Genomic DNA, 19,150 nt, shown 5'->3' on the forward strand with positions numbered 1-19,150 from the left:
AGCCCACAATACAAAAAAAAAAACATATTTCTGTGCACAAAAGCATAATACCAGGAGAAAAGCTTCAGTGTGCTTTTTTGGAACACGAACTAGCCCAATTATATTAAATTACTGTTTAGCTTACTTTTGAACAAATGCTGGCAAAATTCCCTGTATTAAATTAAATAAATTACCAAATGAAAAACGCATTAAATTAAATAAATTAATTAGCAAACGAATATATATATATATATATATATATATATATATATATATATATATATTTATATGACCTATATATGCCTTTTCTTTACACAAACTTAGATTAGCCATACCCTGTTCTGTAGACGAATAAAGTCGTCTGAATGACATTTTCTACACTTCAAGACTATAAACTATCAGAACTATTTGTCCAATGCGGAGTTTTAAACCTTTTAAAACTTTTAAATATTTTAAATCTAACCCTCTTTACCTCGGATCGCATTTGCTGAGCTTCTTCAGAAAATGTAAATTGCATTATGACGCTAAAATTAATTTTAGATGACAATCAAGTTCAGTTGGTCGTTAAAAGTTGCTGGACATAATGTTGTTGTGATGGCAATGCTTTAGATTAGATGATTATTCAAAATAGCCTATTGAATATCAGGAATGTATCTTGTGTAAATCCTGATATTACACCACATACATTTTTCTTTAATAGTTGTGCACACAGCATATACACATCTATGGATGATCCTTATACTTAGACTGAAGTTTTCCCCCACTACTTGGTGCAGGTTGCCAGCTTGAACAGGGCCATGAATATTCGCTTTCGGGTCGGAACCAGTGGCAACCTGCGATAGGCGCAACATCAGGACCAATATTACAGTCCTATCAGAAGGGCAACTGCTCCCTTTTGATTGCAATTCCTCATCTTCTGATTGCTTTTATTTGTGAAATTAAAATGACAGTAAGCTGGCTAATTTCAATTAATTGTCTCAATACTCTCCCCATTTTACCAAAACTTCAGAGGAAAACATTAGGGGTATCTGGGAGGCGAATGAGCGATAAACACAAATTTCTGTATGGAAACGCCTTAAGGGCAGATTTCTTTTGCACTAAACCAAAACTTATGTGACAAAGTGTTTTTTTAGGCATGAGGTCATCACGCACACCATTTTTATCGATAAAAGGCCATTTGAATGGAAACAGGCAGAAGACGGCAAATTTCGCAATTTATTTTTTACGCATTTTCACTTTGTCGAAAACAAAATAATGCGAAACGTGGATGGAAACTAGGCTTATGTTATTACATCTAGGGGACAGCCTTTCCAGAACAGTGCAAGCTGTTACAGCAGCAAAGGGAGGGATCAATGCCCAAGTTTTTGAAACAAAAGGTACAACAACACACATACAGGTGTATTGTTTGGGTGTCCACATACATTAGACCATGTAGTGTATGTGCAAACATATCCACTCAATATAGATGCAGTAACAACTGAGTAAATAATGGGAAAAGTTACGGGAATTGGAATGACTCTGCTCTTGGTTGTTTGTTGTCTCGGGGACGACTGTTTGTGTTTGTTCTCACAGAATTTTCTCACCCTACATCGTCTGTAGGACCAAATAAAACTACAGCGAGTGATGTGAAAGGGATATCCTCCCTCAAACACAAGACCCTCATTAAGGGTTCTTTAGCTATATAGCGACTGGGTGTTGCCCTCTAAACTAAACCACTCATAACTAATGACTAACATTGTTCCAGAAAGACACTACAATACACAATGACAGACCAACTAACAAACATCCGCTTCCAGACCCAACCGCAACCCACAGAGAGTGAGGCGAGTATATACAAGCACAGGGTGCATAGGAGGAAAACAACTGAATGACACTGAGAGAGATAAATTTATAGACGTACTGTGTATCAGTATGGTAGCCCATTGTAATACAGTAACAAAACAAAATATAAACAAAAAGGCCTCTTTTAATAAAAGTATGTTAGAAAACTGAGACTGGATGGTTACAAAATATGGTGTCTTCCCCTTTCAAACATTTCCTCTGGTAACCATAGTTTTCAACAAAACAACATAGGTACAACAATTACTTTTACTTCTGTAAACAGCTTTCAGAATCTTCCTGTCAGTTTATTTAACTTTTTTTAAATGATCAAATTTTAACTAGTGATACTTTACAATAAGAATGTATTCATTAACATTAGTTAACTATTTTAGTTACCATGAACTACCAGTGAACAATACTTTTACAGCACTTCTTAACCTTGGTTAATGTTAATTTGAACATTTAATCATTCATTTTAAAATTACAAGTTTACATGTTACATGACCCAACATGAACAATGAACAACCGTATATTTATAAATTTCATTGTTCATTGTTAGTTCTTGATACCCAAGGCATTTATTTATTTTACCAAATAAAACCTAATTGCAAAGTTTTACCATTTTTAGTTTAGCAACAATAACTGTAGTAATTTATATTTTTGCGGTTACAAACATGGTACATTTTTGTAAGGGTGGATGTCTCAATATTTACTCATAGTATTCATTTGATCATTTAAATTACTTGTTTTCTGCAGTATCTCACACAAATATTCTCTATATCTCATCATTAATAAAAGGTTACCAGAACTAAAGCGAAATTAAAAATGTGCATTTTTATTTATTATCTTATTTTTATTTTTTTCTTCAATTAATTTTATTCATATTTGGTAGATTTTATTTTCTCGCATATCCTTCAATATGTATGTGAATCTTTAAGCACTCTCGCTGGGGTGCAGGTTCGAGTAATAAAGGCCATAAACCCTCCCAAGTATGTCTGCGTGTCTGTTCCTATTGCTCTGAATTTCAGACAGCAGTATAAATTAATTTGACCTGTGCACTTATTCTAAACCACCCACGTCCCTCCACAGGTGGTAACAAAAAACTTCACACTCAGTGTTTGCGAGATTGACTCAGTTAAGTTATTTAGAATGAGTGACACTTCTCATACAGGAAAACAGAGTAGGCCAAAAACCTCACGCAGAAATGTCAAGAGAATGCTCACCTCTCCCACGAACACTATAATGACGCAGTCAAGCTTCTCCTCCGCTGAGAGTTTATCGATGAGAGAATGCAACGTCTCTGACAGGTATGACTTCACTTTCCGCTTCACCGTAGGGATGCCCATCACCATGGAAACTGTGCGAGACAGAGAACAAAAACTCAACTGAAGTCTCATAAAGTTAAATTACTGGCATTTCATACTGTCATTGCTCAGCAGATGACAAACTATTCTAAATAATGTGGGAAAAAAAAAAAGTGTATTTAGAGACAGCCACACAATACACTTTTGACACGGGTGTGTCGACCAAAGTGGCACAGGAGTAAAGCCCTGATATGAAAGACTCATATGGAAGTGCCCAGGGCAAAAGCATTACTTTGTTCTATTGTACTGCATCTTCTTTTCAGAGAGGAAGAAAAGCGCAAAAAGAGATTCTGGCTTCTGATAAAGTCAAAATAGATCACGAGTAAGCAAGATGGACTTAAAATGGGTAAATCTAATGAAAACATATCCCGTCATATTAAATAAAAACATATCCTGTCCCCCCCAAATATAATAAAAATTAATAATGATTAAAAATGTATAATACAAATAAATAAATAAATGTATATGTAAAGTTAAGAAAATTAGAACCATTAACATTTTTTGCAATCTACATTATTAAGCATATGAAAATTATACTCATTTTCTCATGGGAAATGTAATGGGTGTAGACGTTTTTTTTGGTTTTTTTTATCTTAATGACCACAAAAGGCTTAATCTTCTTTAAACAGAATATAACTTTTTTTTTATTCCTTTCATTTGATTGTATAGTGGAAAATGACCCTGGACATGTTCTTGACAGGCTTCATGAAATTTATGGCAATGTATTTACAGTTTTTTACTTTTCTCTATAGAGGGTTTGTGTGTTTTTGAGATGTAAAGTATATGTAGGTGTCTGTTTAAATCAATATTGGTCGATCTCTTGTAAAATAATGCCAAGAATCTCTGTGAGTGTGGGCATGTTTTAAATACCAAGTCCAATCTTTGAGATAAATATCAAAAGCCGCATGATAAAGGCAACCAAAAATCATGTCAGAGATATGCATGCCTACTCGAAGATAAATCAAGCAGGCAGACAAAATGTCAGCAACAGACAGGAGCACTTTTCATTGAACTGGGGTGTGTGTGTGCATTGCATGTGTTAGGCAGAGAGCTGATTTGAGTGACAGGCTGACAGAAGCTCTGTTCCACTTCATCAGCACCAAACAGAAGACAGTAAAATATGTTTCCATTTTGCACTACTTTCCACTGCAAGGCAGAAGAGACATGTATTGATAGGAAACACCATGTGGGGAAGCAGTAAAGTAGGTTGAGGATCAAAGAGAGAGAGTGAGTGAGAGAGTGAGAATAAAAGAGGGGAAGTCTAGCAGACAGAAAGATAAAGCACCTGAGTGTCTAAACGAAAAAGTGAAAGAGACATGCAAGTTAATGTGCATTTAAAGCAAATCATCCTCTCCTACACCACCTCTTCTTTTTCACAAAAGTAACATTTGGCCTTCAGGCACTCGGTTACATAAAGAGATGCTAAATCCTCTCTCTTCTCTTCTCAGCAGTAGCAGTATGCAGTCTGTATGCAGCACTTTGAGATGGAGCCATTCAACGTGCCTTGAGATTAAACTATGGTAGATGTATATACAGACAGTCTCAAGGGACGTTACAGTGCCTTACTGAAGTGAAAAAGTGTGTGTAGGGGGTTTTACTGGAACCCTGTATTGTAGACAGAACTATGCGATATATAGAATATTCACAATATATTCACAATGATTTTGCTGGTGTCATAAAATTAAGCATTACAAACATTTCATCCGCTACAAAAATCATACTTTAAGTTTCAGAACTCAAAACTTTCTCCTCAATGAAATAAGGGTAGCACTTCATTTTACACTACTGTTCTACAATTACATACTACATAATTACAACAACTATAGTAATTACTAGGTGCTAACCCTAACACATATTAAGTACATGTAGTTATCTATTATTACTCAGTTCATTCTTGGGTAAAAACACTAAGTACACTGAAGGTACACATACTGTAAAATAAAGTGCAACCAAAAAAAGTATTAGACCTACTTTATATTAGGTGTCTTTAACTACTATGTACTTAAGCATTTGAAATAAAGTACTTATGTATATTTGTTGTTGCATTGTAATTACTTTTAAAGTACCTGCGTTTAATTACACCTGTAGTTACACTGTTAACCTTACCCTAACCCTAAACCTAACCCTAACCAAAACCTTACCGTAAACCTAATCTAAACCATAACCCTACCCCAACCCATCCCCTAAACCTTTACCCTAGCCCCACTCCTAAACCTACCTGTACAGTACCTCAACTTTAATAGCAGCATATGTGAATCTTGTGAGAATTTTGCAGAACAACATGTGCTCCAGCCCACTGAATCTAATCAGGGTTGAGCCTGGCCAGTACCTGGATTGGAGACCTCCTGGGGAAAAACTAAGGTTGCTGCTGGAAGAGGTATTAGGGAGGCCAGCACCGTCCTTCGAATGAGACGTTAAATTGAGGTCCTGACTCTCTGTGGTCATTAAAAATCCCAGGGCACTTCTTGTAAAAGAGTAGGGGAGTAACCCTGGTGTCCTGGCCAAATTCCCCCCCACTGGCCCTTCTCAATCATGGCCTCCTAATAAACCCCATCCATATTTTGTCTCTATAACTCTACTCTCTCCTCTCCACCAATAGCTAGTGGGTGGTGAGCGTACTGGCACACTATGGCTGCCGCTGCATCATCCAGGTGGATGCTGCACACTGGTAGTGGTTGAGGAGAGTCCCCTGTTCACTGTGTAAAGCGCTTTGAGTGTAGTGTCCAAATAAGCGCAATATAAATGTAAAATTCATTCATTCATTCATGTAGTAACACAATAAATACATTGTAATATATGTACACAGTAGTTAAAGACACTTAATATAAAGTGGGACCAAAGCGCTTATTGAAACCAAGCAGTAAAAACACCTCGTTCTCTATTTTCAAAATTTGTGACATCACACAGAGGCTCATTAATGCATGACTGCCTCAACATCAACGCCTACTTTTGCACCCTTGGCTTGCCCACTGGTGCTCAGTGGAAAGGTGAAGAGGAGGGAGCTGGACAGATAGGCCTAATTTTCCACCAAACCACCATCCATCAGATTGCCAGATGGAGAAGCATGATTCGTCACTCCAGAGAACGCGTCTCCACTGCTCTAGAGTCCAGTGGCGGCGTGCTTTACACCACTGCATCCGACACTTTGCATTGCACTTGGTGATGTATGGCTTGGATGCAGCTGCTCGGCCATGGAAACCCATTCCATGAAGCTCTCTACGCACTGTTCTTGAGCTAATCTGAAGGCCACATGAACTTTGGAGGTCTGTAGCGATTGACTCTGCAGAAAGTTGGCGACCTCTGCGCACTATGCGCCTCAGCATCCGCTGACCCCGCTCTGTTATTTTACGTGGTCTACCACTTCGTGGCTGAGTTGCTGTCATTCCCAGTCACTTCCACTTTGTTATAATACCACTGACAGTTGACTGTGGAATATTTAGTAGCGAGGAAATTTCACGACTGGACTTGTTGCACAGGTGGCATTCTATCACAGTAGCACGCTGGAATTCACTGAGCTCCTGAGAGCGGCCCATTCTTTCACAAATGTTTGTAGAAGCAGTCTGCATGCCTAGGTGCTTCATTTTATACACCTGTGGCCATGGAAGTGATTGGAACACCTGAATTCAATTATTTGGATGGGTGAGCGAATACTTTTGGCAATATAGTGTACATAAATATCCAAAGATATACAAAGCATACTCGTGATGCCACAACAGCGCCAACCCACATCTCAGAATAGCATTCTTTTCACCACAATTGTATAGAGCGGTTATCTGAGTTACTCTAGACTTTATCAGTTTGAACCAGTCTGGCCATTTTCTGTTAACACCTCTCTCATCAACAAGGCGTTTCCATCTGCAGAACTTCCCCTCACCGGATGTTTTTTGTTTTTGGCACCATTCGGAGTAAATTCTAGAGACTGTTGTGCATGAAAATCCCAGGAGATCAGTAGTTACAGAAATACTCAAACCAGCCCATCTGGCACCAACAATCATTCATGCAATTATCTAATCAGCCAATCATGTGGCAGCAGTGCATAAAATCATGCAGATACGGGTCAGGAACTTCGATTAATGTTCACATCAACCATCAGAATGGGGAAAAAATGTGATCTGTGATTTGGACCGTGGCATGATTGTTGGTGCCAGACGGGCTGGTTTGAGTATTTCTGTAACTGCTGATCTCCTGGGATTTTTACACACAACAGTCTCTAGAATTTACTCAGAATGGTGCCAAAAACAAAAATGTTTTGTGGACGGAAATGCCTTGTTGATGAGACAGATCAACTGGTTCAACAAAGTCTATGGTAACTCAGATAACCGCTCTGTACAATTGTGGAGAGAAGAATATAATCTCTGACGCAACAGCAGGCCGGCGCTGTTTTGGTGGCACGAGGGGGACCTACACAATATTAGGCAGGTGGTTTTAATGTTGTGGCTGATCGGTGTATATTGAACATTGTCAAAAGGCTGAAAAATATCGCCCAGCCCTAATTGCTGAACGTATTAATTTTCTAATGTTAGCTTCCTCACTTAGACCTTTCTCTATCTTATTTTCTACATCTATGAGGGGTGAGCATGGGATATGGTGCAAAGTCTCTCGAGTCTGTACAGAAGAAGATGTCCCCATTTACTGATCTATAAATAGCCTCTCATAAGCCATGATCTTTTCGAGAGAATGGGGACCGCAGGCACAAGCACGAGCCAGAGTCCACTGCAGTCTTGCCACACTACAGACAGTCTGGAAACAGGAGGCTGAGATTACTGTAAGTCAGCAGGGGATGTCCGTCTGTGGGTCTGGTGTGGTGGGAGGGAGATTATGGGTGGGCTCCGGTGTTCCAAAAACAATGTATTCTCTCTGATTTTCCCATATGCTCAGAAAAACAAGATCCTCGTGTGACAGGGGTCAGTTTTATTGACATTCTCTAATGTCATTATTGTCATCCAAGAATACTGTCATTCACTGCAGGCTGCCCTTGCATAGGATGTTGCTCATAATAAAGCCATTTAGTCATCAACTTAACTCATCTACTGTTAACCCACATACCGCCTGATGCTGTATAGTGTGGTACAATGTGCCATACAAACAAGAACAAAGTAGAGCTCACCACAAAGGAGCACGACAGCTCCAGGATTAGGGTATAAATGAGCCAGATCAGTCGCAGACGATACGCCCACAGGCCGTTCACTGACCATCTGATGCATATTGCACACAAAAATAACAAGCATGATGAAAATCACTAGCTGCAATCTGATTGGCTGTGTTTATGCAACTTCCAGGAGTACAAGCACACTAATAGTAGTGATTTTGATTAGTCTCGATTCTTTTTTTTTCTCCCCTTTTCTCCACAATTTGGAATGCCCAATTCCCAATGCGCTCCGAGTCCTCATGGTGGCGTAATGACTCGCCTCAATCCGGGTGGCGGAGGACAAATCTCAGTTGCCTCCACATCTTAGACTGTCAATCTGCGCATCTTATCACGTGGCTTGTTGAGCACGTAACTGCAGGGACGTAGCACGTGTGGAGGCTTCACGCTAGCACAACTCGCAACGCGCCCCACCGAGAGTGAGAACCACACAATAAAGTGACCACGAGGAGGTTACCCCATGTGACTCTACCCTCCCTAGCAACTGGGCCAATTTGGTTGCTTAGGAGACCTGGCTGGAATCACTCAGCACACCCTGGATTCGAACTCGTGACTCCAGGGGTGGTAGTCAGCGTCAATACTCACTGAGCTACCCAGGCCCCTCCTTGTCTTGATTCTTTTGATTCCATTCACCAAAAAGATTCGTTCAGATTCATTCATTGAATCGTTCACTGACCATATCTTCAAGTTACGCCTTTGCGCCTGCAGATGGCACCAAATGACCGTCTTTAAATAATTGTATTGAACCGAAAGCAATAATTCTCGACCAGAACAAGTCTAATTATCCTTTATTAAAATTCTACTGAGACTTCAGCAGTGCAGAATGTTAAAGCATCATAATTCTTTCCCCACAAATGACAACAAAGCATATCTATCATACTGTGAATTGCTGAGCATGACTTTTTATCAAGCTAGACAACAAAAGGACAACAATGCTAGCCTAAAAATAATGAGTTTGAATAATGTCTGTATATCATTGTAATGTGTGGTCATCACTCACTTTTATTTATGGCCCCTTTTCTTATTAAAGGAGATTGACCCTATGAACGAACGACATGCAGCTCCTCCTCCCGGTCAGATCATCGTTCATGATGACTGATTCATTCATGTTGGTCGTGAATGAGTTTACAAATACATTCAGTTAATTCACGACACGAATGAAATGACCGACTAATTCAGTTAAGGGGTGTATTCGTTCAGTGGGTCCAACCAATGATATGCTCCTTCACAGCCTGCTCTCTAATGCTATTGGCTCGTGCTGAAGTCAGTCTTTACAAGGGCGACAAATGGAATTTGCATGTGTTCGAATGTATGAAGACACTTTAAAAATAGGGTTTAAACACCATAACCGTTTTCACCACAATGGCAGGTCGTATTTTCCCTATATTTTGTCAAATGCTGGGCTTAATTATTCCTAGACAAATACTTATTATTTTTAAGACAAGCCTAAATATCCTACACTGTGCATCAAAGCACAAATTTCCATCCGTAATTCATGTAATTTTTACTATATGGTGTTCAGTCATTTTTACACATTAATAAATGAATGCCGAACTGAACGAATGACATGCCTCCTCTCATTCAGTCGTTCAGCGGATCTTCCTTCACGAATCATTCACGAACGAGTTTACCAGTGTATTCAGTTCGTTCACAAATCACATCTCATTCAGACTCAAATGACCTACTAGTTAATTGAAGGGGCGTATTCGTTCAGCAGGTTGAACCAATGATATGCTCCTTCACAGCATGCACTCGAATGCTATTGGCTCGTGCTATAGTCAGTCTTTACAGGCATGAAAGGCAGCAGAGCACATTGGCTTTGAAAGGGAGAGGCGTCAGTGAACAGTAAGTCAGTGTATGGAAGTGAACGAGAGTGATTAAAAAAAGACAGATTTGTTCACGAATGAAACATCACTAAAGCACACAAGTTAACAAATTTGTGTTAATAAAGTACTGGGCTGATACAATGAGAGCTTTTGAGGAAAAATTAATCACTTGTTTTTGCCAAAGTTTGTCAGGTTAATGGCATCAGTTGTTTAGTTTTGCAAATATAATAGCAAGTTACCAAGATATCCACCAGCAGAATTATTCAGCATAATTAGTTTTTTGCATTATGTCTGTGAATAATCAGTACCCTATATTTTGGACAGACAGAAATTCTGATCAAAGTATATTCAAATGTTCCGCTCTTTTACAGTGTTTCCTGTAAAACTGCCACAACATGAATTTTTTCATGCTGGTTCGTTGTTGTATTATAATCTATTAAAGACAACTCTGCAAATCACTTTGTATGTCAATGAGACTGCCTCTTTATGTCTAAGTGGGCAATTTCTGGCTAGAAGTAAATCTGCAATCATGAGGACCAGACTTTACACTGCAAGTCAAAACCTGGCTATATGAGACTAGTGGATCTGTAACTATACTAGTAAAGCAACCCAGCTAATATAGACAATTAGAAACAAGCACAATAAGGTTATGGATAAAGACATATTGCCAAGATGCATTAGAAATCCTTGTTAGGATTCCTCCTTCAGAAAATTTCTTTGAGGTGTGCAAATATATTCAGAGACAGCAGTATAATCAAGCTTCACAACAAAAAACCAAAAGCAAAAAAAAATTCACAACTCGAAAAGAAATGTAGTTAAGAAGTTCCCATTCCTGTGGCTTTTACACTTTGTTACAGTACGTTCATATCCCCAGAAATTTCAGTAACTCTCATTGGACACAGGAGGGCTTGGTTCCTCTAATGAGAATCTGATAGGCCTGCTGTGGGTGTGATTAAAAGGACAAAAGGTCTTCGGGCCCGATTCGGTGCCGCTGGCTGCAGCTTCAGATCAGACACAATGACCGGGACCAATGACATACGACAAGCAAGTATGCGGGAGACAGCAACACCCCACTGTTTTGGTGATAAAGTGAGGAATGAAGGGTGAAAAACAGACCTTACATTAATGCTTTGAGGCCTTACAAGGCCACAGTAGAGATTAGCATTGGTCTAACAAACTAAACGGATGGACAGTGGCAGAACTTAAAAAGTAGCACATTTTAATAATTAATCAATGTTGGTTTGGCCAGTTTTAAAGGGCATCTAATCCTCAAGACCAGGGGTGTCCAAACTTTTTCTATTGGGGGCCACATTCTAGGAGAGTGTGCTCGGCTCACACGAATGTGCATGCATAAACTGCTCTACTCAGTAGTACTATGCATGGTATTGGGTAATTTTAACAGGATCAAATACATGAGCAACATATCTGACCCAATAACTGTCCCATAATAAACACATCATTCTTTTTGTGTGTCGCTTCATCCATGTAAATCTGGAGACGATGGATGTATGTGACAGCGACACCCAGTATTCAGAATATAAATTTCATATCATTTTTTCAATTTCTCAAATCAATTGAGATGGTATTTTGATATACCGTTTATTAGTTGGCAGGACTGTTTTACATTACTGGAGTACCATTTTATGTACATTAACATGGAGAAATGCAAATATACAGAGTGGAACTTGTCCCAGACAAGTCAAAGTGAGGAAAAACTTGTTATTAGCAGAGTTTAGCTGTATATAGCAATATACAGTAGGCGCATATTTTAAATGTGGTTCATCCAATCAGAATTTAGCTTGAACTATGAATTATAATATTACTTTTACTATTTTGAGTCTTATGTTTTTAACTAAATGTTACATAATGTGAAGCTGTTTTTGCACAGATGCCAGACTTTTCATGCATTTTATAATTGTATCTTTTGGTTCGCATACATCAAGTTCCAAATAAAAGGAGAAAATTATCAAATGGCAAAAAAGTTATTAGTGATTTATTCAAAAACAGGCATCGATTATCAAAATAAACCATTTTTGTTGCATGTTAACAAGAATAACTACATTATGATATATATATATACTTACGGTGATATACAATTACTTATATTGTGATATAATATTTCATATCATACTGCCCACCCACAGCTAGAAGTTTTTATTTACAATTAAAATGGATGGAATGAATGGATTTACAATTAATTGTTTAACTCACCTCCGGTACGTCCCTGGGCCACCTGTACAGCAGGATGCAGGCTGCCCTCATTATTGAGCAGGTGAGGCAGGTGGTGATAGATATTTGGCACCTGTAGGGGCTTCCTATGAGACAACTCCTTCAACAACTTCTGTGTCTCATCTGTAAGTACAATAACTCAGAATTATTTACAGGATTCAAGCATGGCCAGAAAAATTATACAAAGATAAAGCCACAATTTGGATCTTAAACTACACTTTTGTGCCATCGATATATAATAATAATAATAATAAGAGTTGATCATATACCTTTCTCTATACGAAATGATCACAAACAAATAAGCTTTCAAAAATAGTGGGGTAAATTCAGGCTGATCAGGTGCAGAACAATGAATAGAACTGAACAGAACCTGTCCTGAAAAAATTGATATTTCATTTTAATCATTTCTTTGTCATCATTATTATAATCGCATTTTAACTAAGTAAAAATACAAAAATTCTACATTATATTCATTAATATTATATCATGAAATTTTATATAATGATATGAGTGATCACTGTTTGAAATAACATGTACAATTTACAAGTAATAACACTGAATTTACATTCATTTGAATAAGAAACGCTAAAAAGGTTACTGTCACTTTAAGAGTTCAATGAGCGCCTAAGTGTTCCGGTTCAGGGAACATCAATGAGAATCTCTCGGTTTCTTTAGCGCATCTATGCTGCATGAGATTAAAATTAATATTTTTTTCCTTTTACTTTTACTTTTTTAAATCGGACAGAAAGAACAAAGGATTTTAAGACACATTTTTCAATGAAAGTGGAGTGCGCCTCATCTTTGATGAACACCAATTACACGGAGGAAACGATCCACTTTAATCTCAAGCACTTTTCATCAAAACAAGCTGATTTTCCAGGTATTACAGAACCTATATTTCTAAAAGCTAAATTCAAGCACTTTAAGGACCTTGTGTGAACCCTTGTGTAGAAAAAAAGTGCAGTTGTGGTAAAAATCAAGCGATAGAGAGATTTTGAGAGGTCATTTCATTTATGATTACATGGACAGAAAACAATGCTGCAAATTTCGAAATATCGTGTTATGCCATGATATGGTTCGTAATTTTTTTGGTTCATGATATTTTGAAATTCAATATATATCTTCCCATCCTGACAACATTCAAAATTGTTCTGACAAATAACAGTAAATGCCATTTCTTGCTCATTTTCCCTTTTTAATAACCTTCATATGAAAACAAACAGGAAAATCCAATGCTACATTAAAACACACACATATTGATTACTCAGTGCTTGGAAGCAGGCAAGGGTGCTTTAAATATGTAGTCTAAAAATTCAAGGCAAACCATGCTAAAGGAACAACTGAAATATTAAGACTAAGACTGCTGTTTTTTGGCACTTGCTAATGATCTAGTACAGTATTTGCACTAAATTGCTGTTTTTTTGTTTTGTTTTTTGGGGATGCGAGTGGCCTTTTGTCATTTACATTCTGCGAGAATATCTATGAAAATCAATTACATAACTTCACAGATGTAGTTGTAATAGTTCTGCCCTCACCAGAACCATTTTCTGTACCAACTGTAGAGGACTAAAAACTGTAGAAATCTGTGATAATGTATTTAATTGTGGAAAAATGTCTTTGTCAGGGTAAACGGAGCTGAAAGTAGGGGAGACAAGGGCGATTTATATATATATATATATATATATATATATATATATATTATTCTTTTCTTTTCTCATTGGATTACAATTGCCCTTATAACAGTGTTACAATCATATCCACATTATAATTATTTGAAAAATTCTTATACTATGTAGAGTTTATGCTTTTTATACTAAATACTACATTATATTGATCAGTTGATGTGTGAAAAACAGCCTCCAGACAATTCAATTTAATAGTGTTCATTAAAAAAATGTAAATAGTAAAAAGTCACACATTCCTCTTCCATAACTAGAGCTATAATTGGCTCGGACATCAGTCACGACTCATTATGAAATCTTTTAAAGGCTTGGCATTCATATGAACTTTTAATCAATTACCTGGAGGTAAACTAGATATAAAAAAGTTAAAAGCATCAAAACTTTAGTAAGCAGAAGACAAAATATTGGAGGGGAAAAACAGAAAAAAACAGAAATTTGCCACTTCCCCACATGAAACCTGGTAAATTGCAGTAAAATTGTTGGACTGGCTTTACTTGTAAATGTACCACATTTGCTATTCACACATGCAACTGCTTCCGTCTTTTTTCTGTTTTGCTAACATTCACACATCAGTACCAAAATACTATTGAACTCTGATTTGTACTGTAGTTATTTTAACAGTCAACAAATTGACACATTCTAGGAGACACATGACAGATGTAAAATAACATGCATGTATGGGCACACTGCCGCTGATCTGGGTGCGGTCTTGGGTGTTAAGACAATAGAATGAGACGTGGGTTGTGGTGTTAAGTGCCGTTAAAAATTAAGTTTCACTTTGAGCACTTGATTCCCATTGCTCGATTTCCACTGGCTTCTTTGCTCACCACATGACTTCATATTTGAATTGTGGAGCATCATACATTACGAGATTTCCTCTGAAGTCGACTCTAAAACATCAAACATTTTTGAAGTCCTCTGACTAGTTAGAATCATTTCACTATCTGTCCAATTTGATTTCATATTTTTGACCAAGTAATTTAATCATCTAGTTCAGAAATTTGTGACTGACCCAAAGCAGACACCCTGACTTTGTACATCCCCAAACCATTAATCTTATGGCTTTGTTCACACATATCATCAAAACGTCCTGGTTACTTTCGTAACCTCCGTTCCCTGATGGAGGGAACGAGACGTTGTCTCGATGTAGTAACACTAGGGGTCACTCTTGGGAGCCCCAAACACCTCTGATTTTGAAAAAAGGCCAATGGGAATTGGCGATCGGAATTTGCATGCCACTCCCCCCGGACATACGGGTATAAAAGGAGCTGGCTCGCAACCACTCATTCAGGTTTTGTGCTGAGGAGCTGAGACAAGGTCCCAGCCATTTCAGCGGGTAGCTCAGTATTGTGGCAAGAGGGACACAATGTCTCGTTCCCTCCATCAGGGAACGGAGATTACGAAAGTAACCAGGACGTTCCCTATCTGTCACTCACTCGACATTGTGTCAATGTAGTGACACTAGGGGTCCCTATATGAAACGCCACAATAAGCTGAACTGTGTTATGTGGACTGGCAGTGCAAGACGGGCAGACCGCTGTGTGCCTCGTAGCCAGCGCACCAGGCCGTCACGTAACCTCCCCCAACGCTCTTATGAGCATCGAACGGTCCTTTGGGACAAGTCGACTTGCCCAAAAAATAGGGACAGGCAAGCCCAGCCGTGGCCTCTTTTTTCTACCCAAAAAGAGTGGAATATTGTTTACCGGCTGGGGGCCATAAGTGTCTACATCGGGGGGGGGTGTCACTCCCTAGGGGAAGACACCGTAGAGACCACACCCCACCCGGAGGGAAATACGTCACATGGTCTTACCGAGTCTTGTCGGAAGTATGTCATGTGGAGAAGTCCCATGGTAGGTCCTACCCAAAGGGGGAGGAGCTCTACAAACATGGTGACCGGGGGCAGAGGAACCTCTACCCAAGGAAGACGCAGTTTACCGACAGGGAAATGATTTAGCGAAAGATATTGTATATCACATGGGGTCACCTATGGGGAACCAGCACATGTGGAGCACCTACCCCAGTACAGGGCTTAGTTAGCACATGTACTGGGCCGGCAGCGAGTTTCTCCATAAACTCGTCTGCCACAGGGCTAAGGAGGAAAGTCATCCAGGGATCACAACTTTTGACTCCCAGTCGTGTTCACAAGTGTACATCTTCACCTCAAGGGAGGGGAAAGGCGCTATGCTCAAGCGGTACACCCGGCCAGCTGTCCCAGAACTTACCTGCTCATACCTGACAATACACGGGACGAGACCGGCTCAACGTGGAGATTATGGAACCTCACAAGGTGTTGGGTGTTGCCCAGCCCACTGCCATTGGTCAGGGCCCAGGTGGCTGCCACACTCCTGGTAGAGTGGGCCCGTAGCCCCACAGGGGGCGGCATGTCCTGAGCGTGATATGCCATCACGATGGCATCAATGACCCAGTGGGTGGAGACAGTACTCCCTTTCCGCTGTCTGCCAAAGCAGACAAAGAGCTGTTCGATCCAAATAGATGCTTAAAGCACACACCGGACACAGCAATGCCAAGGCTGGGTCTGCGTCCTCCCGGGGCAGCGCTTGCAGGTTCACCACCTGATCCCTAAACGGGGTCGTGGGAACCTTGGGCACATAGCCCGGTTGGGGTCTCAGGATCACGTGAGAGTAGCCCAGACCGAACTCCAGGCACGTTTCACTGACAGAGAACGCCTGCAGGTCGCCGGTATTTTAAGTATTTTAATACTTAAAATACTCTGTCATTTTTGGGCATACAGATAATAAATATATATAAATTAATATAAATATAAATATATTAAATATATTTATAGTTTCTAATGATGTAAGACAACATTAGAAACTATAAAGGGTCTACTTTTATTTGTGTACACTCACAATAACAACAAAACCTTTTGTAAAATAAAGAAAATAAACAGGGTGCGCTTTCAGCTGTCTCTGTAAGCATCTTTCTGAAACACGTCACAAAAATGAAGTGAAACTCCGCGAATACTTATCACACAAACATGAAACATATGTCTAAAGAAAGCTTAAAATGTCTACTTTTAAATAAAACTATTCAAATTTAAAACAAATATTCTCCTGCAATGTAATCTGTATAAAACAAAGCGATGTACAGTTTCTCCTGGCTCAGCTCATTATCTCTACTGAGATCACACCCACCAGCAGAGTGTGCTATTCATACGGTAATGTGCTGAGGCGATCAATGCAAATGGTAAACGCCCCCAACAATGCCTAAAAAAGTTAATCATCGGATTCATTCATTTTCCTGCGCGTTTGGAAGATGGCATGCTACACAGGTGAGGAAGAGTTCACATTTTCCTCAAAAGAAGAGCGGGACTCTGATGAGGAACGTTTGCATTTTGAAGAGCGTCTTGATCCAGCCGAGGATACAATTTCGGATGAGAAAGTCTTTACTTACATTAGCTGACATGCTATTTTATATCAATTTTACTAGCTGGACTATTTCCAGACTTGCCAGCCAGGATTCAGAGTATTGAAATTTGAAATATGTCCTAATAGGCAAGTTTTACTTACATTTAAATGTTGTTTCGGCTAAAGCAGGTATTTAAATTGTATGCTGTATGATATAAATATAATATGTAATATGATATAAAAATAATATGAATGTTTAGATTATATTTTAACTAGTGTTTATGCTGCCTCATTATCATCAATGAAGCTTGTGCTTGCAAATATTTGTTCGGGTGTAAATGTGTAAAATGTGCTGTAAATATGCCCATATTCGAAAATCAGCATATTAGAATGATTTCTGAAGGATCATGTGACACTGAAGACTGCAGTAATGATGCTGAAAATTCAGCTTTACATCACAGGAATAAATAGCATTTTACAATATATTCAAATAGAAAACAGTTATTTTAAATTGTAAAAATATTTCACAATATCACTGTTTTTGCTGTATTTTGGATCAAATAAATGCAGCCTTGGTGAGCAGAAGAGACTTCTTTTAAAAACATTAAAAAATCTTACTGATCTAAAACTATTAAACGGTAGTGTCTAAAGTTTTTAAGTTAAGTCTTTATGTAAAGAAAATGTATAGTCAAATTCCTTCTTTTAACTTAAAATTGATTTTGTGAATAAGCTACAAACTTTCATTCTCTCTCAGGGGAGGGGTCTTTGTCTCCTCAGGTGTGAATCATATCAATATTAATGATCATCCACGCCACCTCGCATATGGCCTTTCTAACACTAAAAGTGTCTTACAAAAGTTAAATGACTATATTGTTTTGTATGAATGAGTGATCAGGAAGTCTTGTGAACAAATGTTTAGTATGTGTTATATGGCCTTATTTCAGTGACTTAAAATTTTTTTTCTTCAAAAACCATGCATAAACGTTATTTTCTCAAAAACACAAACATGTACATACATGTTGTTCACATATTATTGTAGCCCAGTTTGTGCTGAATACACTGTTATCAGACTTTAGCCATTAATATGTTTTTAAGCAACTGAAAAAAGCACAAATGTCAAGGCATGTCAAAACTTCTCCAGGGCTCAAAACACCCTCAGACCCAAGAGGGTTAAGCTCAACTGATTCCAGGGGCTCGAAGGGAGCTCCCCGTAGACCGCGAAGGACCACAGAGAGGTCCCACGAGGGGATGAGGCACGGTCTGGAGGGATTCAACCTCCTAGCGTGTCTCAGGAGCCTGATGATCAAGTCGTGCTTCCCCAAATACTTACCATCTACTGCATCATGATGTGCCAAAATGGCGGCTACATACACCTTCAAGGTGGAGGGGGACAGCCTCATGTCCTCATTCTCACAATGAGGACATGACCCATCCACAAAAGATGTCTCTGCGTGGGCAGCGCCTAGACACGTAAGACAGCGATCGTGGCCGTCAGAAGCGGAGAGATAATGACCGCAACCAGGAATAATACACAAACGGAAAGGCATCTTTAAAAAGACGTTCCGTGAGTGCCACTCTTTTAGTTAGAAAATATACTCTTTTTAGAATATACTCTTTTGTTTTGCTGAAGCGCCCAGGGGCGTTCTCTGCACTCCATGGGTGCAGAGGCCGCTGAAATGCGCCTTAAGATTCAGCAATTTAAGGTGAAAATAGTGAGATTGGATTCAGTGCACTG

At 38.9% G+C, this 19,150-nt stretch overlaps 1 protein-coding gene across 6 annotated transcripts in view; it reads right to left on the bottom strand.

Annotated features, from left to right (window-relative positions):
• LOC127447096 (alpha-1,3-mannosyl-glycoprotein 4-beta-N-acetylglucosaminyltransferase A) overlaps window positions 1-19,150 on the bottom strand; it is an 80,417-nt gene that overhangs the window by 27,024 nt on the left and 34,243 nt on the right. For all 6 annotated transcript variants that reach the window (XR_007898284.1, XR_007898283.1, XM_051708645.1 and 3 more), the window contains exons 4-5: window positions 12,348-12,488; window positions 3,024-3,157 (exon numbers count right to left, since the gene is read on the bottom strand). Coding sequence is in view for 4 of the 6 variants with exons in the window: in XM_051708645.1 (XP_051564605.1) it covers window positions 3,024-3,157; window positions 12,348-12,488 (275 nt within the window). In the remaining 2 variants the exon portion in view is untranslated. The remainder of the gene's footprint in view (window positions 1-3,023; window positions 3,158-12,347; window positions 12,489-19,150) is intronic.

This window comes from Myxocyprinus asiaticus, chromosome 10 (genome assembly GCF_019703515.2).
Source record: "Myxocyprinus asiaticus isolate MX2 ecotype Aquarium Trade chromosome 10, UBuf_Myxa_2, whole genome shotgun sequence".
In the NCBI taxonomy this organism is placed as follows: domain Eukaryota; kingdom Metazoa; phylum Chordata; class Actinopteri; order Cypriniformes; family Catostomidae; genus Myxocyprinus; species Myxocyprinus asiaticus.